This window comes from Gopherus evgoodei, chromosome 2, assembly GCF_007399415.2.
Source record: "Gopherus evgoodei ecotype Sinaloan lineage chromosome 2, rGopEvg1_v1.p, whole genome shotgun sequence".
NCBI lineage: Eukaryota > Metazoa > Chordata > Testudines > Testudinidae > Gopherus > Gopherus evgoodei.
This window is the reverse complement of record NC_044323.1, coordinates 27573156-27600415: the sequence shown is the minus strand read 5'-3', so window position 1 is coordinate 27600415 and position 27260 is coordinate 27573156. Positions and strand designations below refer to the sequence as shown.

General features: G+C 40.8%; 1 protein-coding gene across 11 annotated transcripts in view; it reads right to left on the bottom strand.

Moving 5' to 3' along the window:
• Positions 1–27260, bottom strand: part of PARD3 (par-3 family cell polarity regulator) — a 648004-nt gene that overhangs the window by 396659 nt on the left and 224085 nt on the right. For all 11 annotated transcript variants that reach the window (XM_030550179.1, XM_030550184.1, XM_030550177.1 and 8 more), the window contains exon 3: positions 11884–12064. In XM_030550179.1, coding sequence (XP_030406039.1) covers positions 11884–12064 — 181 coding nt within the window. The remainder of the gene's footprint in view (positions 1–11883; positions 12065–27260) is intronic.

Genomic DNA, 27260 nt, shown 5'->3' with positions numbered 1-27260 from the left:
GTCCCAGTCAGCCCTGCCTTTTTCGCTTGTAGGCTGTCAACACAACTAAAGAGTCCGGTGGTAGGTGAGTGTACAGGAACTCTAATCCCTTTGTTGGGACAAAGTATTTTCTTTCAGTCTTTTTTGCGGTCAGCTGAAGGGATGTTGGCGTTTGCCACAACGCCCTGATGGGGTCCATGATGGTATCATTCAGGGGCAACACCACTCTTGCAGGGCCTGTTGCTTCCAAGATGTCCACAATGGAGTGGGAGGACACTCTAATTTCCTCCACCTGGATACCCAGGTTCTGAGCTACCTTCCTTAAGAGCTCTTGATGTGCCTTACAATCCTCCTGCGGGGGCGCAATATCAGTTCCCGCAACCGCCTCATCTAGGAAAGAGGAGGACAATGTCTGAACCAGCATCAGGCCCAGCTCTTCACCTTTGCTACCAGCTGGGTCCCAGGATGCCAACTCCTGGTACACAGCACTGGCCTAGGTACTGGAGGTTGAATTATGTTCTGGTAATGGAAGCGGTGTGGGCTCTGAAGCCACTGAACATGACCTAGAATGGGAACCTGGCTGTGCTGGAAATGCCCAGGTGTTTCAGAAAAGCATTTGCACAGGGAACTGCCACGGCCCTGGTGATCATGCCACAGGTGGGACCCCTTGGCTCAGATCCATTGGGGGAATAGTGCCTGCTGGAATGGCAAGGCCAGCTCCTCCAAAAGATGCAAGACTCTGCTTCCGAGGATACTGCTGGAAACCAGGCCGGAGCAGTATCAACCAATGCCAATGAGCAGTGCTGGGAGGCAGGGGACTGGGGCTGTGCCATCATGGCTGGTTTCCCCTTCGAAACTATCAGAGACCTTGAGCCTGCAGAAGACTTCCCTGTCAGCGCTGCCACTGACAGCTCCTGTACGGCTGGGGACGAGGGTACAGGTAGCATGAGTAAGTCCCTCGCTGCTGTGAATGACTCCAGCATTGACAGTACTGGCAGAGGCATGGGGCTCCAATGTCTTTCTTGAGACAGTGAGTCTATCAGCATTGGACTCAACAGCTCCCATTCCGGGACTGGAGTCAACAGCGCTGGTTATCAGTGTCACAGGATGGACTGACGTGGGTTGCACTCTGACAGTATCCCTCTATCCTGCTGACCTCAGTGTTGGCGACTGGCCCGTGTCGGTCTTCCTTTATTATTTCCTAGGTACCGGTGATGGTGAACAGTACCTACGACCTCTCACCAACGCATCCTTCTTCAACACCAGGGATGTTTGACAGTGTCAAGGTTCCTTAGATGCAGTCAAAGCGTCTCACCTTGATACAGAAGATGAAGAACAGCACCAAGTGTCCTGAAGTAAAGCTGGGGCACTCCTTATCCAGGTGCGGGGTTTGCCAACTCCTAACTAGTAACTGAAACTTAATAGTTATGTTCAATCAACTTAAGGAAGCAACAGACCAGAAAGAAGGTGGGAAGAAAGATGGGTTTGGAAAAGGAAGGTGTCAGCACTGTCATAGCCTTTCGCAGCTTTGATCAGGTACATACCCAATTTAAACTTTAAAGATTAAAAGTTAAATCAAGACAAAGAGAAAGAGGATACAGAAGCGAGAATGAGTCATGGTTCCAGCAACCATCACAGGTGGTACGGAGGAACTGAGGAGGCTGCGGGGCAGCAGGGGCCTTTATATCAGTGCTATGAGACTGAGAGTCCAGAGGGCACCAGAACTGACCTGGCGGATACCACTAACGGAAAAACTTTCTGCCGGCGGAACTCAGGGCAAGCACACACCTACATGAGCAACCACTCAAAAAAGAATACTACGTATGGGAGTTCTGGCAATCTGAAACAGAGACCAACCTAACAGTGGGCCAGCACTGCATTAAATTGCAACACAAGGAATGTACATTACGGTCATGAGCTTCCTAAGTTGATAAAGAGTGGGAGGAGTGCTGCAGGCAGAGCACAGTGAGCACCATGCAAGAAAGAAGCAGCTCGCAGTGATTTTAAATGATTTCACGGAGCCAGTCAGCATTGCTCTTGTTGAGTCTCACATGCAGAGTCAGCTGGAGGGACAGCTGTGATGAGCAGGCCTGAACACTGGGGCACTCAAAGCTGACAATGGAGAATCCCCGGGGCTCTGCTGACCCTTCCCCCGGGAGAAGTAAAATCTGAGCAACAGCTCCTACTTAGCTGCCAAGAGCTACAGGCGTTTACAATAACATCCAATGTGGTAAAGGGAACAATCTCACCTTGGATCCTGGCAGGTATATAAAGTTGAGAGTGATGCTCAGGTAACACTTGTGGGATTTTTAGTTCTTGCAGAAGAATGACGGACATCTGAGCCTCCCCTCCACCTCACTCTTTACCAGCTCACTTTCGCTGCCCTTGCACTCACTGCAACGACTATTTCTGAGCAAGGAGGGCTAAATATAAATATATTTGAAATGTTTAGGTCTACACATACAGGACCTGATCCAAATCTCACTGAAGTCAATTGAAAAATACCCTATTGACTTCAATGGTATGGATCTGGCCCATAGTTGTATTTCATTATTAATGTAGGAGGAATTTTTGTCTTGATTTAATTTTAATCTTAAAGTTCAAATTGGGTGTGTAACTGACCAAAGCTGCAAAAGGCTATGACTGTGCTGGGACCTTCCTTTTCCAAACTCATCTTTCTTCCCACCTGTTTCCTCGTCAGTTGCTTCTTTAATCCTTCACTATTTGGAACTGATGTGATTTCTAGATACAAAGCCAATTTCCAGCAGTGAAGGGGATTCAGAGAAAAGAAAACAAAAATGGAAGTGCAAAGCAATTTCTGATACTAAAAAGGAAATGAAAAAATAAATACACTCCAGAGAAGTAAATAAGAGATTTGTATCTAGTGCAGCAAAAAGAGAAGGAAGAATTTTAACTGCCAGGCTCTCTCATTGACAAAACAATCCACAATATAGGTGTTTCCATGCCACATATTAATAAAATAAGCATCCAGACAGTTGGCTTGAATGGAAGAGGAAAGTGGAAGGGAATACTTATTTCCCCTTTAAAGAAAAACTGTTTTTTCAGCAGAGCACGTGTATGGCCTGTTGAACCAAGTGACATATTTCTATGATTATTTATTGCTTTTAATACACTGCTTAATGATATTCCCCCCCCCCCCTTAGTCTTTGGAAAGGTACACTATTTTCACAAAAGCTATCCAACTGCACACATAGGGGGTCAACTCCACAACTAAGGGAAATCCCAGCAGTTTTTGAGACCCAATTTGATAGCTGCCTTGGACTATCCCTTGTTGAGAGAGCAAGGATGGCTGCTATGAACAACTCTTCCTATCCTACATCTCTCCACTTTGTCAGCCTCCAGGAGAACAACCTCTACTACACTGCTCACAAGCATCCCAATGAGGAGTTCAATTGATTTCAGAGAGCTTTGGTATGGAGAAAAGAGGAAATAGTCAAAATGGGCAAAAATGACAGTGAAGGATTTTTTAAAATTTCTAAATAGCAGCATAGATTAACATGCAGGAAAGAGTGCCAGAATCACAATCCCATCTGAAGCAGCAAGAGAGATAAGACTTGGCAGAATACTACTAGAACTAATATACTGCAGTCTCTTTAATCCCTGAACACAGTAACTGACAAATATTAATCCTCACAATACTGCTTCAGTGAACTGCAGATGAATTATTTTATATCCAATTTACAGACAAGAAAATTGAAGCACAGATTTTATGGTCCCAACTCAAGAACCTGAATTTGCACATATTAGTGCACATTCATGCCCCTAACTTGTTAACATGCATTGAATTGTTTGTAATATGCAATTCCTGGTACATGCAAAAGTGCACGCACACCTAAAATATGGGCATAAGTAGTTCACACAACAAATAAGCAGGAACACAATACAGACCCTGAGTCGGGAATATAAAACAGACCCTTCTCAAACTACTAGACTGCACTCTAGCTAGACAGGACTCTATGCCTGTAGTTGGGTAGGACAGAAAAAAAAATTTACATTTTCCGTAACTGATCTTCTTTGAGATGTGTTGCTCATGTCCATTCCATATTAGGTGTGTGTGCTCACCACTTGCACCAGTGCCGGAAGTTTTTCCCTTAGCAGTATCCATAGGAGACCAGCTCTGGTGCCCTCTGGAGTGGTGTCCACATGGTGTGGTATAAGGGGCACCACCAGTTTCCACCACCCTCAATTCCTTCTTGCTGCAAACTCAACAGTAGGGAAGGAGGGTGGGTTGTGGAAAGGACATGAGCAATACATCTCGAAGAACACCAGTTACGGAAAAGGTAACTGTTTTTTCTTCTTCGAGTGCTTGCTCATATTATGTGACTCCAAAGCAGTACCCCCAGAGGTGGGTAGCAGTTCATGGACGTATAGATTGCAACACAGCTCTGCCGAACCTATCGTCGTCCCTGGCCTGCTGAGTGATGACATAATGAGCTAAGAACTTGTGAACAGACGACCACGTTGTGACTCAACAGATGTTCCCCACCTTTGGAAGATCATGCAAGCTACCTCTGGATGGAATGCCTACTCATGGTGGGAGGAGAAATCCCTGCTGAGCTAGTCCGCCAGCGTATTCCTGACGCCAGGAAGGTGACAAGCTTCCAGGTGGATCTAATGGTTGATACAGAAGTCCCATAGATGGAGTGCCTCTTGACAGAGAGCCAACAAGAGTGCTCCCCCTTGCCTGCTAATGTAGAATATCAAGGCTGTGTTGTCCATCAGGACTCATATAATCCTGCCCAACAGGTGGGACAGGAAGACTCCACACACCAGCCAGACTGCTCAGAGCTCTTTGACATTTATGTGCAATTTCGCCTCCTCTGGGGACCACATCCCCTGTCTCTGGAGGTTGCCAAGATGCGCACTCCAGCCAAGGACTGAGATGTCCAACACCAACTCGATGAAGTGATGAGGGTTGTCAAAAAGAACCCTTTCCAGGACTGTCCTGCGGTCGGTCCATGATTGCAGCGAGGTAAGTATAGCCTGGGGAATGGTAACAATCTTTTCCAGGGCGTCTCAGGACTGGGAATAGACCATCACCAGTCATTGTTGCAGGGGCCGCTCCGGAACCTTGCATGGTGGACCACATAAGTGCATGCTGCCATGTGGACCCGGCAGTCAAGTGCAAGTGCAGACAGATCATGGCTGTAATCAGAGGGACTGCAGAGACTTCTGCGATGAGGTCTGTCAATGTGTGGAACCTGTCCCACATCAGGAATGCCCTGCTGCAAGTCAAGTCACAAACCACTCCGATGAACTTTATCTTCTGCACCGGCACTAACGTCGACTTGTTGTCATTTACCAGAAGCCCCAGAGAGCGGCATGCGGCTTGAAGCATCGCAACATCCCTTTGGACTTGAGACCTAGAACTGCCGTAGATGAGCCAATCATTGAGGTACTGGTAGATCTGGATACCCTGATGCCTGAGGTAAGCCACTACCACTGACATGCGCTTGGTAAATAATCTTGGTGCTGAGTGGGAGTATAAGAACTCATGTTCCTTGGTTGGCACAAGTATCTTAGAGATAGTGGTCAAGGAAGAGGGGGTCTGCCACACGTCATCAGTGATTTTGGAAATCCCTTCATGAAGAGGTAGTGCCCACCCTGTCAGGAGCCGAGAAACAGAGGACTTCGAACAGAGAGTCCGAGGTCTCTTCCAGTTCCTCTGCCTGAAGCCCCCAAGTTGGAAATGACCATCTTCAAAAGTCCTGGTGCACTGGAACTGGGTGAGGGGCCCCATGATAGCCTCGTCTGGCAACGATGAGGATGATGCCAGTGCTGCAGAAACCTACACATCTATTGGTGGTCCACCAGCTTGCTCCCCTGGGTCCTTCTGGACCTGCGGGGTCTTACCCCCCGAAGCCTCGCACACTGGAGGGGGATGGGATACCAAAGCTGATGGCCTCTCCAAGGCTCCTGCCACTAATGGGGCAGTATGGGATGGTTGGATGAACCCCCACAGGTACCATGGTGCTGGCCACAGAACCAGTTTCGTTGCCGTCGATGCCTGCATCACCATAGGTACCAGAGCTTGTGCCACAGTCATGGAACATTGCTCCGTCGTGGAGCTGTAAGTGGAGCGGTTGGTACCGGGCGACCAGGAACAGACGGAGGGGTGCCTCTTGTCCAACTGGTGCTGGTCACTGTGACCCAATGCTGACCTGAGTGAGTCACACATCCTGGTCAGGGTTTTGGAGGCTGACAGCATTTGGAAGATCTTCATCGGACACCCAGTGATCCATGCCTCACGCTGCTCAACCAGTACTGGGACGTCAAACAGGATCGGGATCCACTACTGTTGGCTGTCAGGAGGAACCTCCTGAGAAAGCCAACCTCCTCCTAGGAGTCAGGTGATGACAGCCACGTGATTGGCAGTGTTTGTTCCCTGATCGGTCCCGTGATTAGTACCAGGCCCTTGGAGACGGTTGGGGCCAGTCCCAGAGATCTTGCCGAGTGGCAAGTGCCGTCTGCATCAACCCACTGGCAAGAAACATCTTGAATCCTTCAACTGGTGCCCCCAGTATGAGGACCGAAGAGAGCTCCGCTAAGCCTGCTTCTCTAGTCTTGAGGCATGACAGTTTTGGGTTGACGACAGATAGCAAGACATCCCTCTCAATGGGGAATGGTACCACTGAGGCAGGGACACATGCACAGGACCCAAAGCAGGTTTTCCCTGAGCCCGGGGTACCACTGGAGCTGGTGGGAGCAGCACCGACAGTGTCAGGATCTTCTGAGCTGCTTGAAGGATTCGGGCATTGACACCACCTAAAGCTGACTGGGGTCTGCATCACTATCCGGAGTTGCGGGTGAAGTACAGAATGGGCTGCACTGCTAGACTTGAGCTGGAGCCTGACTTCCTGAAGGGGGAGTTGAGCTGCCTAGCATTGGTCGTGGCTCACCCCCAGCCCTCTCCTTTTCCTTACAGGAGGTAGGAGATTATCCCTTCACATTCTTCTTCGGCTTCATGATGGGAGCTGTGGAGAGAGACTGGTGCCGGCTCGTGGATGGTGCCAGCGGAGCACTGCGCATGGAGGCCATGTGCTCAATGAGGAGTCAGATCGCTACTCCAGTGCTGGAGTGAGTGCCTACTCCACTAGTAGCACCCTTAAGATGAGTTTCACACTCATTCTTTGTCCTCGGTTTAAAGGACTTGCAGATATGGCACTTGTCACTTATGTGCCCTTTGCCTAAGAACCTTAGGCAGCTGGTATGTGGATCGCTGACTGGCATAGGCCATTTACAAGGCTTAAACCCTGGGGACCAGGGCATGAGTCCCATTCAGGACTAACAAAGAGTTTGAGAACTACTACTAAGGGTTTAACTAAGAAACTACTAACTATATACAGCTATTTTACAGGTTTTCAAAATTTGCAAGAACAGAAATAAACAAAACTAGCTGAAGCAGCAGATGTTCCAGCACCATCACTGGCAGCAAGAAAGAACTGAGGGTGGGGGGAGCCAGCAGCATCCCTTATACTGCACCATGCAGGTGGCACTCCAGAGGGCACCAGATTCGGTCCCCTACGGATACTGCTAAGGGAAAAACTTCCAGCACCGGTGCATGTGGAGAGCACACACATCTAATATGGAATGGACATGAGCAAGCACTCGAAGAAGAAGGAAGTCTTATGAGTTGTTTCCTCAAGGTGGCATGTCCTCTCTATGCATGTCTACTCCTGCAGTTAAACAATCATGGTTGGCCCATGTCAGCTGACTTGGGTTCGCGGGGCTCCCCCCTTACGGGATCCCGAGACTCCAGGCTCCAGCTTGAGCCCGAATGTCTACACTGCAATTTTACAACCCAATCCTACTGACATGGAGCAGCTGCTGGTGTTTAATTGCACTATAGATACACCTACTGAGGCCCTTGTGGGGCGGAAGGAATGGTCCTGGAAGTGAATGCTCTTTAAAGTGTCACTGTCTCACCAGGTCAATGTTCCATGCAGGTAGCCAGTCTGCAGTGGTTAAGAAAGCATCAACATGAATACACAAAAACTCCTCCTGAAAACTGAAAAAAAGGGGCAGTTTTCTGACTCACATGGTCATCTTATGAATGCCACAGTGTCTTATGGACTAGTACTAAGAACAGCCAAGCATCAGGTGAGAAATTTTAGGTACAGAGTTAAAAAGAATTCTTCTTTAGAATATAAGAGGATTTAAGGTACAATGAACTTCCAAGGATGCAACGTACTGCTAAATGTTTCCCCGTAAAGATGACAGCACACAAAATGCAGCATAGTGAACCAAATGATTACTTTCATATGGTGCCGGGGGGATTATTCCCTCTACTGTAACTACTGAAATGTTCAAAATGGAATTTGGAACACATTTTCACACCTGTTGGTTATTTAAGTAAATATAATTATAAAATATAAATTGAAAATATAAATACAATGTTTTGAAGGAGAACAATACAAAGTAAATGACTAACAACACTGGAAGTAGTTTAAAAGGGAATTTATTTATGGTATTTAAATGCAGTACTGTGAAGCAAACAACTTGGTTCACAGACAGCGCACCCGCTGCTGAACTGTCACTGCCTGACATCCTGTCTTATCCGCCAAATTGCTCATTATGTTTGGCAATTTTCACCTGCGCCTCCAGTTTATATTTCAGCAGGGAATAAACATCAGTCTGTTTTAACAATCTTCTGCAGCGAGCTTCCAACTTCCTCTCAGAAACACACAGGCGCACGCACATACAAACACGTTGTGTTGTGTAAGGTTATAAAAAAATCCAGCTCAATAACTGATGAAATACACCAACAGGAAGTTTAGTTTAGAATAAATAATAATAAATAATACAAGGAGAATGGGCTAGAATAAAAAATGTAACTACAGTAAGTACTTCTATGGATGGCTGATGCTTTCACAGTATTGCCCAGCATTAGTCTCATTTTCACATTTAGCTGGAAAGATCCAATCTGAGCCACCCCCATATGTGCACAGTACATGGTTATATATCTGTGCCTGGGGAAGATGACAGCCCAGCTGCATCTTATCTATCTCACCTTTTTTCCTTTCTGAGGGAGGATTGGTGGTGTGACTTATAAACAAACAAAACGGGTAACATGGCAACCAGAACAAAGAGATGAAAATCTCAGCAGGCCCTTAATCCCCAGCGTAGACATTGCCTCAGAACAGAGACCACTGTATACCACTTGCACCCAGGTAAACGGTAGAAGAGGGAGACAGAAATACTTGGCAACTGAACCCCTGAGAAACACAGCCCAGCTTGTGGGCAAAAAAGCACCAGAGATGTAAAACAAAATGTCAAAAATGCTATAAAACAATTTCAGCCAGAACACTGTTTTTCATCAGTTAGAAGTAAAATATTCACTGCCAACCCTGCAATTAACTAGAAAATTACAATAATTATAGCAATTTTGTATCCTATCTCCAATCCAATTAATGGATATATGACCTTGTCAACATGTAATAATCAGGATCTGCATCTACCACAAAACTAGAAGGGTTTTATATATTGAATAGAAGTTACACAGTAAGAACGTGATTATGTTAAATCCTGAAAATATCATTTGTATTCAGTGCTTCCCTTCACAAGTTAAAAAGAAAATACAAGAGGCATATTAGTTCTATTTCAAATAAAATACTTGAAATAGGTATGCCTAATATCGGATAATGTTATTGGATTGGCTTCTATGCCATCGGCTGGAACTCATTGTAACATAAAATGCATCTCATTGTCAACATACAAAGAAATACATTCTAAAGAGTAAATGAACATCTCTGATTGGTATTAACGAATTTAAGCCAAAATATTTCACCCATTTTATTTCTGCATGCTTTCACAAAAGCACTTCAAGATTTTACACTTCATAAATGTTAAAATAATTTTTTGCCCTTGTCTAGCACCTTTTATCATAGGATCTCAAAGCACTTTCCAGTCACTGGGCATCCTTCAACCTGTTTGTGAGCTACATGCGTATCATCATATCCATTTTATAGAATAATCAACTGAAGGGGAGTGCCTTGTCCAATGTGTCACAGTAGCCTTGATGCAATAATCACTGAGTAGATGCCCTGGAACACTAACAACATGCAGGGGTGTGCACAAGGGGGGGGACGGGACACGCAGGGGCACACACCTCCACTAGTCATCGGGGGCAGAGAACTTCCCAAGTCAGGGAAGACTGAGCTCCTGCCAGGGAAGGGTGGAAGGAGAGAAGCTTGAGCTCCTGTTGGGGCCAAGCTCAGGTGGTAGAAGTGAAGACTGAGCGCCTCCCGGGCCAGTTGGGGGGGGGGGGGGAGGAGCAAGTTCCGGGGGGGGGGGGCACAGAATGTGCATCCCAAAAGAGGACAAATTTAAATTCCCTGTGGACACCCCTGAGTACACATCATACACCCACCCTAGCGGGGCATCAACACTGAAAACATTGATTAATATTTGCCTACACCTGAGCAGCTTCGGGCTGCTGGGAACTCAAGAGAACACTGCTACTCACAGGGCTCAGGCCAACAACTGGGGTGTGCATTGGCAATGCTACATTTCCACTGAATAGATGCAGAGTCAGTCAGTAGTTCAGCTGGAAGTAAAACGTAAGTACCCATATTGACCATACTCCTTCCCTAAGCTATTTTGGGTTATTTACAGAAGCTTACGCTTAACTGCACCACAGTTACAGCTAGTGAGACTGCAGCTGACTTTAAAACGTTATTCCCATATACTTTATACAGACAACTCTTACTCTTTATACAGATAAATCTTTTAGAACTTAAGAGGAAAAACTTTTCTATAGGCTTTTTAAATCAATTTTATGAAAAAAATTAGTATTTTCCTTAAAATTGTACATGATAGTTGAAAAAAACGGAAAAATATTCTCTGCTTAATTACACAGGGTTTATAAAAGTATTTTTTCTTTAAAAAAAACCATTACACTTTTATAGAAATCTATTTGCTTTATTCATATTGAATTCTACATGAGTTTTCCACAAGGGAATCTCAATATTATATATCAGATATCTAAATAAGATGAAGTATAGCCCTTATCCAATCTATTTTGAGTTAAATAATATTCCCAACATTTCCCCTGCACACAGATTAGGTGGTCAAATGTAAAATAAATAAATAAATTGTGGGTCGGAGGTGGGGAATAATGCTGGTGGCTCCTGAGGAGGGTATATTAATTACCATCTTTCTAGTATTTTTTTCATTTTTTGTGTTATAACGAGACTGAGCCAACACCTTAAAAAAAAAAAAAGAGAGCACCCCAATTTTTACTGTTTATGATACAATAGTGCACAGCGGCCATGGTAGGATCACGGCCACATTCTGCTAATTGCTGTACAAACAGAAAGGTAAATGTAGTTCCTGCCTCACTGAGTTTTTAGTCTTGAACACATAACACTCCCAGTTTTGAAACAAACACAATAAAAGACTTTTCCTGGCTGTTTATAAAAAGAGGATTTTACCATATGCATCACTGGGTGTTTCAGCTGAAGGGTGGTAAGAGTAATACACCTGCATTCCCAGATTTGAGGGACGGTGCAGCTACTGTTATTTATAGTTTCTTTTTTACCCTTTTCACCTTCATTATATGAATCAAAACTGGCAAACTGGAAACTACACACACAGCAACTTCACTTGGAGATTTTGCTGTAATTTTCTGTGTTTATGCAATTTAAAACTGGAGACAGACAAAAAGAGCTTATAGCTGTTTAAAGGTGCCTATATCCAATTTATTAAAATGGAGAGGTTTATCTACTTGCATGCATCAAACATTTACCCAGATTCTGAACTTTAATCAGCTTTTGATCAGGACAGATAATGAATCATATTCCCAACAGCAATAACAGATAACAGAAGCTGGCATCATCGTAAATTAAGATGAAATGTGCAGAGGCATTGAGAGCTTTTACTTACTTGCACGAAGAACTGAAGGTGTGACTTCAATTTCACTTGTTGCTTGATAAGGCTGAAAGGCTGACACAGAGTTGGAGCCAAGTTCACTGCCAAAAATCTCTGGACTTTGAGTGCCCGTTGAGCTAGCGCTGGTGCCGTCACCTCCATGATGTGGATCTTGTTCATCAAATATGGCTACGAGCTGTGAAAGCCAATGTAATCTACTGTTAAAAAGACAGCAACATAAATGTGCCATTTTAAATCAGCACTACATTATCCCTTATTATAAGTGACCACCACCGAAATAGGTGAGGGCCAAGTAACTTCATGGGTTGCCCTAATACCTACCAGTGGCAAGTCCACTAGGAATGTGGTACGGTCTCATACGGGCTCAGTGACAAATAACATACCCCATAAAATGAGCAGGACTGGGCTGAGAAGGGACAGGCTGACAATCTGTAAAATAAAGCTTCCTTTTTCTGGCAACCTCCTAGGAGAGCCTTTGGCCCTATCTTGCAGTGAGTAAATCAGCATCACCTCCTGTGGATGCAAAGGGGCACAATTTGTACTCTCCTGTACCAGAGGGCTGAATGTGCCCTGAAAGTACAATCATAAGTAACAATAGACAGCTTTATTAGATAAATGTGTCTGATGAGAAACAATACACATCAAGAAATGCTAGTGTATGTACTGAAGGCTAAGGGATGTATGGATCCATCCTAAAAATTTTTAATTGTTATTAAATACTGTATATTATGTATTTTAATACAATATGAGTTGTGTGCATCTCCAACAGAATTTCATTAACCAACTCTCCAGAGATACTTCTGTCTTTGCATGAAACAAGATTTGCAAAGGCAGGCATAAAAAATAAAAAAGTTGCATTTAGAGCTTGATAAAGATTTATACAAGTCACTTTAATTAAAGGGAGATGAATTCCCTACAGTTATTCTCACTGCAACACAGAAAAAAAAATAATACATTTAAATTGAGCGTTAGATATTTTTCCATATGAGATAAATGCCAACATTTATTTGGAATGAAAATAATCTATCCAGTTTTGTCAACTTCAGTGAACCATTTTAAAAACAAAAAGGCAGGTTCCATATGTACTCAAGTTTAAAGCTGAGAACTTCGAGGAGGAAGATTATGATGTTTATCAGTACTCTCGCACATCTCTAAACTCCTTTGTAATGCAACATCTTCCAAGAAAGTATTGCCTCCAACTGTCCAAGATAAAGGTTAAAGGGACACAGACAACATAAAATCATATTTATCTCTGAAAATTGTTTACCTACTATTATTCTAACACTACAATTACCACAATCAAGAGAGATTATAGAAAAAAATAAATTCTTTTGTTTTTCCAGTTTGTTTTGTTTGTGACTTGACATTTATTTGCACAGTTAGTTTCACTGTTGTTTGTGTAGTACCTGGATAAAACAAGGGAAAGAAAAATACTTACAGTTTTAGACTATGTGATTTTGAAATCAGAAAACTTGGGATCTCAAAGTATCTGAAGCAACTTTTAACATTTTTTTTTTAATGACTAGATTTAAAGGTTGTCAGTGTCCCTTTAACTGTTGCAGAGGAAGAAAATCTCTCTCTCTGGCATTTCCAATGTGCCTATCACCATAGCATCTAGTGTCATGGGCAAAAGAGTTAATAATGAGGTGGTGGATAGAAGCTCAGTACTTTTTCCAGATGAATTTGAAAGGCAGGGACCAAAATAAGAACCAAATCGTGATAGGAGACAACTAATATTTCTTTTTCTCAGTTCATGAAATCACACACAAAATATCAGTCTTCCCTTCACACCAAAGGTATAGGAGGGCTGCAGAGATCTTTCCTCTTCAAATTATTACTAAGGCTGTCGATTAATCACAGTTAACACGCAAGATGAACTCAAAAAAATTAATTGTGATTTAAAAAATTAATAGGGATTAAATGCACCTTTAATCGCACTGTTAAACAGTAGAATACCACTTGAAATTTAATAAATATATTTGTATGTTTTTCTGCCTTTTTAAATATATTGATTTAAATTACAATACAGAATACATAGTGTACAGTGCTCACTTTATATTATTTTTATTAAAAATATTTGCATTGTAAAAATGATAAACAAAAGAAACAGTATTTTTCAATTCACCTCACACAAGTACTGTACTGAGATCTCTGTCATGAAAGTGCAACTTGCAAATGTAGATTTTTTTTTTTACATAACTGAACTAAAAAACAAAGTAATGTAAAACTTTACAGCCTACAATTCCACTCAGTCCTACTTCTTGTTTAGCCAATCGCTAAGAGAAACAAGTCTGTTTACATTTACAGGAAATAATGCCGGCGACTTCTTATTTACAATGTCTCCTGAAAGTGAGAACAGGCATTTGCATGGCACTTTTGTAGCCCGCACTGCAAGGTATTTATGTGCCAGATATGCTAAACATTTGTATGCCCCTTCATGCTTCAGCCACCATTCCAGAGGACCTGCTTCCATGCTGATGATGCTCATTAAAAAAATAATGTGATACTTACTTAGTGACTGAACTCCTTGGGGCAGAATTGTACGTCTCGTGCTCTGTTTTACCAACATTCTGCTATATATCTCATGTTATAGCAGTCTCAGATGATTACCTAGCATATGTTGTTCGTTTTAAGAACACTTTCACTGCAGATTTGACAAAATGCAAAGGTATCAATGTGAGATTTCTAAAGATAGTGACAGCACTCGACCCAAGGTTTAAAAAGCTAAAGTGCCCAAAACTTGAGAGGAACAAGGTGTGGAGCATACTTTCAAAAGTCTTAAGAGCAACATTCTGTTGCAGAAACTACAGACCCTGAACCACCAAAAAGAAAATCAACCTTCTGCAGCTGACATCTGACTCAGATGATGAAAATGAACATGCGTCCGTCCACACTGCTTTGGATCGTTACCAAGTAGAACTAGTCATCAGCATGCATGTCCTCTGGAATGGTGGTTGAAGCATGAAGGGATATATGAACATTGAGCACATCTGGCATGCAATTATCTTGTGATGCTGGCTACAGCAGTGCCGTGTGAACCCCTGTTCTCACTTTCAGGTGACATTGTAAACAAGAATAGGGAAGCATTATCTCCTGCAAATGTAAACAAACTTGTTTGAGCAATTGGCTGAACAAGAAGTAGGACTGAGTGGACTTGTAGGCTCTAAAGATTTACATTGTTTTATTTTTGAATGCGGGGGAGGGGGGTGTACATAATTCTATACTTCCAAGTCCAACTTTCATGATAAAGAGATTGTACTACAGTACTTATATTTGGTGAATTGAAAAATACATTTTTTTTACAGTGCAAATATTGGTAATAAGAAATAAATATAAAGTGGGCACTGTACACTTTGTATTCTGTGTTGTAATTGAAATCAATATTTTTGAAAATGTAAAAAATCCAAAAATATTTAAATGATATTCTATTATTGTTTATCAGTGCAATTAATCAAGATTAAGGTTTTTAATAGTGCAAAAAATCACGATTAATTTTTTAATCGCTTCACAGCCCTAATTATTACTAAGACTTCAGTATCTTCATTAATATACCAAAAGCACATAACTAATGGCAACTGATACTTCTAAATATGCTTTGTGGTTTTTATCCTCAAAGTTATTCACAAAATTCAGTAATTCACAATGGCTCTACCTGGGAGTGTAAATTTCCAAGATACTATTGACTATGACACTGAGGAGTGGGCAGAATAGTCTTATAGCATCAGGACATGAAAAATACATTTAAAAATTTCTCAAAGAGTCATATCAAACTGTTTTCCCCCCTACAGAATGTGTATCGAACTTTGTTCCATAATTACATTTTGTTCCTTTGACGCTTGCTGACAAATGTTCCTCGATTTCTGGCATGATAATACCTTTTACTGCAAGTTGCCTCCAGGTTTTTCTGTATTCCAACTAGTCAGTCTGTAACCTAAAAGACTATACTAACTGTACAAGCTCTGAAAATTAGCATTTCCCATTTCAAGTTTCCCTTTTGGTCCCCCCACATCTCAGCAGCTATTCACCAATTCTGACAGCACCAAACCTCCTTCATAAGGTTTCAATTCCATTGAAATACACATCAAGTTGTAACATTTCTACACACTACTGGGAAAAAAATATAAGTCATATTCCAGTTCTGAGATCCTGATCATTTCATTTTCTTAGTCTACAGTAATGGTTTGTGGTTCAACACATCAGGCTTACCCTGCTGCAGCATTTTGTGCATTTACTGTAGAACACATTTGTAATTTTATAAGAGTATTATCAATATCATGTTCTCTAATGATGGTCTAGAAAGTCATCGGCTCCGGGGGACTTGCAGTGAATGGATTCACACTTCTCAAAACTGGTGTTAGGGCAATGGTGAGGTTGTAGGAGCACAGGGTGGAAGAGATGTGCTCCATTTAAGCAATGAGCTCCTCTTACCCTTGTCCACTCCTGAGCCACTGTTTTTGCATGACAAACATTCTTGAAAAAGAACCAGCTTAATGCTATCTTCAAGAAAACTGTACCATTTGTTAGACTTCACACACCTAAGGGCTTGGCTACACTCAAAACTCCAAAGTGCTGCCGCAGGAGTGCTTTGAAGTGTGAGCGTGGTCGCAGCGCCAGCGCTGGGAGAGAGCTCTCCCAGCACTGCATGTACTCCACCTCCCCATGGGGATTAGCTTGCAGTGCTGGGAGCCGTGCTTCCGGAGCTGCGGCACTGTTTTCACTGGTGCTTTACAACACTGTAACTTGCTGCGCTCAGGGGTGTGGTTTTTTTACACCCCTGAGCTAGAAAGTTGCAGCGCTGTTAAGCGTCAGAGTAGCCAAGGTCTAAGGCTTCAGAACCTATTCATTAAGGATTAAGAAACCATTTCTGTGACCACGAGTCCCCAGTATGCATAACAGTAATTTAACCTGTGTTCCCTGGGAACCCATCCTTTCATTACGTGTTTATATACATTAGATGTACAGATGGCCTACAAGAAGCAGCCTGGGATGCCAGTTCCACTTTGAGGCCAAGCATGCACTTTTCATCCCACAGCATCTGGGAAAGATTACAAGACCAGCTTTTATCAGCCTTTCTGCAATGGTAAAAGTGTGGAATCATGACAGGCTTTTACTGGCCAACAGAAAAAAGGGGATGGAGAAAGAAGAGTAGCTTCTTTTCTTAGACATCACCACCTAGGAACATCATCTCTGCTTCAAAATACTGTGGCATAAATTCTGAGAAGACATCATCATTAACTTTTCTAAGGGTATGTCTTCACTACCCGCCAGATCGGAGGGTAGTGATCGATCAAGTAGGGATCAATTTATGTCTAGTCTAGATGCAATAAATCAACCCTGAGTGCTCTTCCCTCAACTCCTGTACTCCAGCGCCACAAGAGGTGCAAGCAGAGTCGACGGGGAGCAGCGGCCGTCAACTCACCGCGATCAAGACACCATGGTAAGTCGATCTAAGTATGTCAACTTCAGCTACATTATTCACAAAGCTGAAGTTGCATAACTTAGATTAATCCCCTTCCCCTCCCGTAGTGCAGACCAGGGCTTAGAAAAGAATTTAACAGAATTGGCCAATAATTTTGCAGGGTGTGGGCTGTTAAACACAAAACACTTTCTGGAGCATTTGGGGGCCAATGCCAACTTCTGATAGTTCAACATCAGGGCGACCATCTCTTTGTTGGACTTCCAGTTCTGGACCATATTGCTCCTCATTAACATTGAGAAAAAGATCATGCTAGCACCTTCTGTCATTATAGCTGGAGCCCAACAAGCCTGAGTCAGCTTGCATGGCTCAACTATAGGTTTTCCTTTGCAGCGTAGACATACCCTTAGGCTCCTTTGCAGACCGCAGCCCAAAGGTGGGACATCAGAACCAGGCAGAGAGCTCAAGTTCTTCCCAGGTCTTCATGATTCCCTCAGAGGTGAAGAGCTGAATTCCTGAGTTGTGACTTGAATTAGACCTAATCACTCAGGGTTTGCAGGGCACAGTGACTGAACTCTTGGACCACTCTATCACTGAACTGAGAAACTGACAGACGGGAATGAAATCTGGCACCAATAAACCATTGGGTTATCGCCATCTCTAATTTAGCTAAGTGATGGTCTTAACTCAGGCTGACGTGTGTACTGCAAATTACACTATGGAAACAGCAATGAGTAAATTTTAAATATTGAACAAGATCCTCAGCTGGTGTAAACTAGCATTGCTCCATTAAAGTCAAAGGCGCATCTCCAATTTATACAAGCTAAGAATCTGGCTCACAGTTTGTGCATATGTCAGTATGTACATATATTTGTTTCAATTGTTATTTTATTAACAGCACTTTTAAATTTAGAATCAAATATTCTAAAATTGGATTATATCATGAACAAACCTCCTTTCAAGTCCAACAACAGAAATATTCTGCTAGTCAAATATAACTGTAGGTTTTTTAAACCAAAACCTAAGAGCCAGATACCGAAATCCAAGTAATTTAACGTTGAATTATAAACAACATAAAATTTTAGAAAAGGAAGGTGTTGGCACATGTATAATTGGATTCCATGGAATGCTCAAAAAGCATTTAAATAAAGGACATCACAGTTTAAAAATAGCTATCAGAATTCAGTACACAGTGAAGGCCTAATTGGTGAGCAAAATAATGAGGGTATTAGAGGGGTAGCCGTGTTAGTCTGTATCTGAAAAAGCAACAAAGACTCCTGTGGCACCTTATGGACTAACAGATGTATTGGAGCATGAGCTCTCATAGGTGAATACCCACTTCATCAGATGCATGTAGTGGAAATTTCCAGGGGCAGGTATATATATGCAAGCAAGAAGCAGGCTAGAGATAACGAGGTTAGTTCGATCAGGGAGGATGAGGCTCTCTTCTAGCAGTTGAAGTGTGCAAGATCCTGTGATTCTGAATAAGCAATAACTCTAAAGCAAGTAATGTTGTCTTTAATGAACAGTGCCATCCCCCGACTTTTTTACTCACTCTACCTTTCCTGAATAGGGTATAACCAGTTATTTTAACATTCCAATCATGCAAATTTCCCACCAGGTTTCAGTAATGGCATTTATATCATATTTCTTCTTGTTCGTGAAAATTTCCAGTTTCTCTTGATTGTTACCCAGACTCCTAGCACTGGGTGTATAAGCAACTTTAGAACTTCTCTTAACGTTATTTTGCTACATTGGCTCAATTTGTTCACACTTGACTTCTTAGCACCATCTCCTGGCATTGCTACTTTAATGCTATCCTAGCTGTTCCAGCTAGTCTCCAACCAAGAAGATTATCCACCTACAAGTGAGATGCAAACCGTCCTGTTTGTACAGCCCCTCTTTCACTGGAATGTGGCCCAGTGTTCCACGAAAGCAAAAGCTGCAGCTTCACACCAGATGCACAGCCAATGGTTCCCCTCCAGTATTTCTACCACGTACCTTCTCTCACTCATGGGACCAGAAGGATTTCTGTGAAGATAACATGGGCTCTCCTCTTCTTCAGTTCTCTTTCTAAAGACATCTATAATCTGTGTAGTTCCATATGATGCCATATCATTGGTTTCAATATGTATTATCACGTCACAGGCAACTTCATAATCCCGCCCAATCTTTCAGTAATATCCTGCATTTTTGCTGGGTTGAATGCCTCCTCATTCTTGGGCCTCTTGCTACCAATCACCAGTTGCTTTTTTAGTTTCTACTGTCTCTCTCTCTCTCTCTCTCATATTGTTTTATTGCAGATCCTTTCCCTTGTGGTGTCTGTAGTAACAATCTCCAAATCTGTGTGCCCAAGAAGTCTTCATCTTCTCAGATGCTATGCAGCACTGAAATTTGCACTTATAAACCATATATCTTCTCCTCCAATATGGCCAACCAGCTTGAGATTCATTTACCAGAAATATCTTCCATCTTCCTGCAGAAAGGTAAACAGAACATCCAAGGCAGATCACAGCAGTTGTTCCCTCATCATCCATATCTGCTATCTGGTGTAGAGCCATATCCCAATGGAAGGAACTTTACTCCCTCAAAAATTCCTGTTTCCTGCTCCTGTTTACCCACTCAGGAGTTCACCTGGCATCTAAGTCTCGCTGTTTAGCTCTACACCGTCAATGACAGGGAGGGATTACTCACTCAGATATTAATCAAACACATATGTATTAATACAGTAGTAGTTTTTTCAATATCATGATAATATCAGCATTCTTTAAAGACAGAGGAAACCAACAGGAAAAACTAGAACATCTGAAAGCTCTTGGACTCATAGTCAGCGTAACACAAGCTTCTGAGAGTTATGCAGTGTCTTCAACTCCTAGTGGAGTCAGTGGAAAGTAGTAGCGCTCATCACCTGCTAGGACTGAATTATATAATTTATTTATGCTTAGCTCCAGGGGAAACTTTGGACCTTCGGGAGAGAGATTTTGATCCTGTCCCATATTAGATTCTGAAATCTAAAGGATCCTGTTAAAAGTATTAATCCAACCCAGGAATGTTTTGAAGAGTAATTCCCTTAAAAATTACTGACAAAGAGCTGCTGCAAGGACTATTTAATGATGCCCAATAAGCAAACTTCTCTTTCCGAATGTGCCTCCTAGCCACTTGCTTAATCTACTAATGTGGGAGAGTTCAATGAGGGTGAGAGCCTTGATACATTCCCTTTGTAGTATGTGTGCAGAAAGCCTGGGGGGGAAAAAGCTGTAGACGTATGACACCAGATCCACACAAGAGGATCACTGGCATTCTTTCCTAATGAGCCACATTTTTCAGACAGTTATGCTGTAATAAGCAAGAAAAACAATCCCTTCACTGGGTGTACGAATTACCTAGTCAGACTGGCATAGGAGAGAAACAGATTTTTGTAATTATTTAAATGAGAACTGGGCAGAATTGGAGATACCGTGTATGCAAAGCAGTCTTCATACTATGAAAAAGTTTCTAAGGTATTGGTCTAAAAAGTACCTATTTAATAAGATAAAATACTAATCACAACTACTGGTACCTCAGACACTAAAAATCATAAATTACAATTTGAGAATAATCAAATTTTGCATTATCTGTTAATGGCAAATGTAGAATGAACGTAGCTGCAATATGAAATTTAGGAGTGTGCTTAATGAGATAGCAACCAATTATTATTTAGACACTAAGAAAAGTAACCACAAAAGCAATTTGTAAGCTTGCTGATGACTGAGCTGACTTTAATGGTACAGTGACAGTCTTAAATACTCAATCATTCTTTGAGTCTCTTCCTTGCTTCATTAAAAACCTATTTAAATATAACTACTGTTTCAAACGACTGGTAAGAGAAAAAATACAGAAAAAAAAGTGACATTTTAGCCAATGATGCTTTATTGCCTAAGTGTACAAAAATTAATCAAATGGCAAAAAGCAGAAGCATCTATAGAGACATTCTAGATAATGTTCATACTACATACATACACACAACAGAAAGAGAACCCTAACACTTTGAAAGGAAAGGTTCTGTTTAAAATTTCAAACAAATTACTATACCAAAAAACACAAAAACAAAAAAACAAAAATACACCACTTAGTAACTTCAACAAAGAATCAGCTTTTACCTATCCTATTTCCTCAATGTTGAGTTTCCACGAAGTCATAAAGACCATGCTGGATAATACTGAAAATATCACTGTAATGCAATATTAATCCCAACACTATTTCACATATTTTAATTTGAATTCTTAGAGTTCAAATGAAAGTTTCGAAATGCAAAATATAAAGTATGAGAAACGTATTTTAAGGTCCAACTTCTCCCATTAGATGTTCACTTCATATTAATATTTTTGTGCAACACACATAAGAAATTTAAATAAAGTGGTACTCAAAAACTATGATGCACATTAATTCTCCAAAAGAAAAACTCTTTGGAGGTCTAACTACAAGTCATTCCTAGTCCCACTAGCTAGATACACAAATAACTTTGCCTACCAGCCTTTGTGATTCACTTGCAAATCCATATTTCATCTTGTTCTCAGGGGCCGCACTACTTTGCAGACTGTCAGAGTAAGATCCTTACGCCCTTTGTATTATTTTAAATCTCAGAACATGAGTTTAAAGTAAAATATGTTTAATATTAGATTTAGCATTGCTTTTGATGTTTATGTGAATATTTATTTCTTCTTGTGTTTTTCATTAGGAGAAATTAGAGGAACACTATCAAAACAAAATCTACTCTGCTTCCAAAATCGGCGTTAAAAGTAGTTTCAGGTATCATACTTGCCTCTAAATCCTACAGCCAGTTTTGTGGATTTAAAACCATGTTTTCTGGATTTTTTCCCTTCCCTGTCCTCTGTGAAGGACTAAAACCAACAAATAAAAAAAGATGCACAACTGCAAAAACAGGAAAAAGTATTTTTTTTTAAATCACTCATCTCTTTCCATTTTAGTTTGCCTTAGATGTTACTTGTAACAATAGTAAGGACAATACATTTGGAGAGAAGTTTGTTCTTTAATTAATGAGGTCCCTTTAAATAGAGTCAAAAAGCTCAATTCCATAGCACTTGATGCCCGGTGCTCACACTGAAAAGAGTGGGAATTCAATGCACCAAATAGGAGTATTGTGTTCAAAGATCCAATGCTAATGTTATGATTTTAATTGGTGGGAGTTCTTATTGGATTCTCACTTTGGAAGCATACAGAATATAATGCTATACTTGTTATTTTCCTCATCTTCAACAAATACAAATGAGTCTGTGGCTAAAGCTACTCATTTTGTAAAAGCAGCCTCCTTTGTTCAAGACTCAGGACATACTTTGAAGAATAACCATATTATGCGACACACAACAGTGTGTGACCAATTAATTTTTAAGAGGAGAAAAAGAACATCTTGGTTCTAGAAAGGCACTGGGAGAGATGTACAATATATGATGAGAGAGCTTTGCTTGGAAAGACAAACAGGTACACTTCCAAGCTGTGTGAATAACCAGATTTCATCTCTCTCACACTTGCTCCCTCAGCACAATCGAAAGTACCAGTATGTGATCCACACTGGGGGCAAAGCTGTTAATATCACTTTGCAAGCAATGTACATCTTTAGAGTGCTCCATAAAATGCTGTCTCCTTTTAAAAGGGCAGGCTTCTAAAAGGGGCCCTGATTGTTTTCCACTCTCCTCTATTCAACTGAGTATGTGGGTGTGAGGTGACTCACTGCAGGTCAGCAGCTTTTCAAGTCAAAAATGTGGGTCACACAGGAGCTCTGTATTTTACTATTGACATAGGGGTCACCAGTTAAGCAGTGACGCTATGCAGTAAGTAATTCAGACAGTGGGGTTATTAGAGAGGCCGGTGTCACACTGCAAGATATATTGTTCAAATAAAGATATATTAAATCTAGCAGTTGCCTCATCTGTCATTTTGAGCTGCAGCCCTTAAACACAAAGAAAAAATGGCTATTGCAGCCTCCCAAATACAAAGGCTATCAATTCTCCTAAATTACTGGATTAAAACAACATTCAAAATCTCAGATTTTAATTTGAGCCAAAGTACAAAAAGTATCCAGCTAACTAAAAGCACAAGCCAACATTTGCAACATATTAAGGTTCAAGGAAATAGATTTTGTAAAATATAACCGCTAATTTTAGAGAGAGCATGCTGTTCAGTTTAATTTGCATGCAAAAGCCAGGAGAATGTGATTAAAAATACCCATCTAGAGACAGAGATGAAAAACTTCAAACATTTTCTGATTCCTTTCTGTTCCACTCATTAATTTCAATACCTCACTACAACAAAGGAATAGATAACACTTGTCCTTGACATTAGCTTAAATTATCTTCGGTGTGCAATACAATACCTCTTAAATTAAACTTATTTTAAATCAACTGTCAAGGTTGATTCACAAGGTAAAACACTATCATAAAATTCTGTCTCACTACCCTTTGCCTTTATTATAACCTATTCAGCAACTTTTCTTTATTAAAAAAAGTTCAGAAAGTAAAAGCTGCCATATTTTTATTTATAGCCATTACCTATATACTGAATTATTTGGCTTATTTTAGATTATATATATATATATATATATATATATAAATATAAAAGCCAAATAATTCAGTGTTTGACAGTGCTAGGTGTTCAAACTAAAAGATGTTTATTTTCTGCCTTTTCAAACCAAAAAAAAAAAATCAAATCAACAACTAAATTTAAGATTCTATGCATAATGTCATAGAAATAATTAAGACAAAACAATAGGCAGAGGTTCATGCCATCCTTTTTGTTTTAAATGTACTTTAACAGAAAGCTTAAATGCAAACATCCATGATTATTTAATCACAAGCAGATATTTTATAACTGTTCAGTCAGCTTTGTTTTAAAAGATATTAACAGTGAAAGCATATGCAACCTAATTTTGAATAGCCATTACCTATATACTTGTACAATAAATCACAAAATATAACGCCATTTGGACACATGATCACATTTCAGTTCACACACCAGCTATATAGCACTGGTACGCTGCAGAGGAGGGATAACGAGGTATACTATTCCGGGGCAGTTCCCAAAGCCATCTCAGCCACAATTTTTCCAGGAACACATGCCTAATAAGGGACAGCGACACCCTTTAATAAGGCACACCCATTATCCCACCTCCATATATGGAAAGGGATATGTCCATTGTTACTGCTTCGCCCCCTGCCCTCCCTACCCCCTCTGGGATTTCTATGACTAACACTGCACTCTACATTCTTTGTGCTCTGAATGGTCCGTGCATGGTTACGCAAGGACATACGGGAAAGACTCCTTCTTGTATACCCACTCAGCCTGAGTGCATACTGTATACAATCTGCTCAGGAAGAGGTAGGAGCAGGGCTTATTTCCAATAAAAAGGCATTAAAAACAAATTTTCAAAAATGCTTAAGTGACCCAGAAGCCGAGATCCACTGACTTTCAATGTAATTTAGACTTCTAAGGGTTAAAAAAAGAAAACCACTTTTCGAAATAGGACTTAGGTTCTTAAGTTGTTCAGGTATTTGGGCACCTAAGATGCAGATGGGCTTCTAGTGGGATTTTCAGCACCTAGGCCCCCAAATCTCATTGCAAACAATAGGAAATAGGTGTCTACGTGCTTTTGAAAATCCCACTAGGTGCCTATCAGCATCTTTAGATGCCTACACACCTTTAAAAATCTCGCCTTTAGACACCACAGAAGTAACAAACATTGTCAGGAATGTACCAACAGGAAGGACTGGGGAGGACAACTGAAGAGCACAGGACACAGCTGATTGCCAATAGGCTTATAGCACACTAAACAATCACTTGAAGTTAAGTTAGCAAAAGATTTTTCCCCCTTATACACAGAACTGAATGAAAATGGAATCTACACTATTTCCCAGATAATACTAAGCATTAAAACTTTATTCAGTTGTTTTGTACTGAGCCCGTCACTCCATTGCTACATACAAAATGTCATTTTAATAGATGTTCTACTTTATTAGTAATTTTACAAACAATGGGTAAAATTTTCAAAAGCTCTTAAGTGACAGCAGCACAAATCCAACTGACTCTCATTGGGATTTGTACTCCTAAACCACTAAGGTGCTTCTGAAAAACCCAACCTAACCTCCATTTTCAAAGCTGTCTGCTTAGGCTCTTAAGTACCTAAATTACTTTTGAAAAGGGGACTTGTGGTTCTACATCATTTAGGGGCTTTTGAAAATATTACCCCAAAAGCAGATTTAATGAAAAAGCTAAACAAAAAGAAAAATACAGTTTACATGAAAAATTATTTGATAGTTAATTTAGGAACATTCTGGCCCTTATAATCTTTGAGCTCCATTCACCTCCAATGAAGCAGAGCCATTCAAGCCATCGATGAGCCTCTGTGAGTGGGATGCAAGGTGGTGGTGGTAGTGCCAAACAGAAATGGACTGGAAATGGTTTTCCACAAGAGAGTTTAAGATTTTGAAAAATTTTGATGGCCTGATGTGGAACAAAGTAAAAATACTTGAAAATATTCATGAATCAATAACCTAAAAAAGCTTACAGAAGAGGTCAATTGAAATATTTTGTTTTGGTAATTTTGATACATTTCAATTCCAACTTAAAAAGAGGCAAACTGACTAACATTTCTAAATGAAAAGCCATTTGAGTCAAAACACAAAGCTTTTCATTTAAAAAGTGTTGAAATGGAACATTTTAACAATTCTGAAACTTTTTTCCAAAAAGTTTCTGAATCAGGAGATTTACTGAAACCAGCCCTCTCTCATGAATAGATTTGGTTTCATTGAATTGATATTTCCAACCAAAAATGTTTTGACCGAAAATTCCCAATCAGCTCCACTACCAAGACCTAACGGCAGGCTTAATCTCTGGCCAAGGAATTCACCATAGACTTGCCAGCAGAAGCTTTCCTGGAGATGCTTTCAATGAGTTTGATGCTGTGGATGCCCTGGTACTACCATCTTACTGGATAAATTACTTTGGTGGCTACTGTGGCCCACTTGGGACTCCCTCAGACATCCAAGAAGAACAGGGGATGCAAAAAGCTTGGGCTGCTGGGAACCAATTCCAGGACAATGACTTACACAGTTTTTCTTTAAAGTGTCTATTTCATACTGAATTCAAATCTTGTTGCAGGGTTATTTTTTTATTAAAAATCATTCATGATTTTTATCTCTCAGTTCCAAATGGATCATTACACTGTCAACACTTATCTTTATTATGCAAAAACATTCTAAATGTACCTCCTTTTGTTGAATAGGCAAAACAATGTATTAAATAGTAAGTCTGTTTTTCATTTAATTTTGCATAAATGTAGTGTGTGTGTTGAAGCTTATTACCAAGGGTTCCAGGCTCCCACATCACACAGATATTAGCATTGTGAACTCAGAGAAATATTTAAATTTGATACAATCTCCATCAATATAAATTCTTCCCTGGTACTGCATGGGCTTTGGCTGGTGGCTGATTTTAACTTTATAATTTCCTGTAATTTTTGTTGCCATTGTATATTAATTAATGCTTCTATTAATTTTCTAGCTGTGTGATTACAGAGTAATCATTATCTATGGATACACAAGTGTACAGATGTATAGCTATTCTGCAACAACTGTATACAACTGTACATTTAGCTATCATACAGATACAGTTTTAGTAAAGAGATAAGATGTTTGTGTGCAGTCACACATTTAAAGTCAGGTTTGAGAAAGAACAGTTCAGCCATACAAATGGGAGAGGGAGGAAATCTTTTTTCTATAAGGACCGGTCACATTGTCAAGTTCAATTACTGCAGTCACCGGTCTAACTTGGTCCCCCTCAGACTCTTGATTCCATTCAGAGCACCCATGTTACACAGGATTAAATTAACCCTAATTGTCTTGCTGGATGGATATGTTTGTCTCTCTCTGAAAAATTAATACTGCCTTCTGGGATTTTTGTTTCA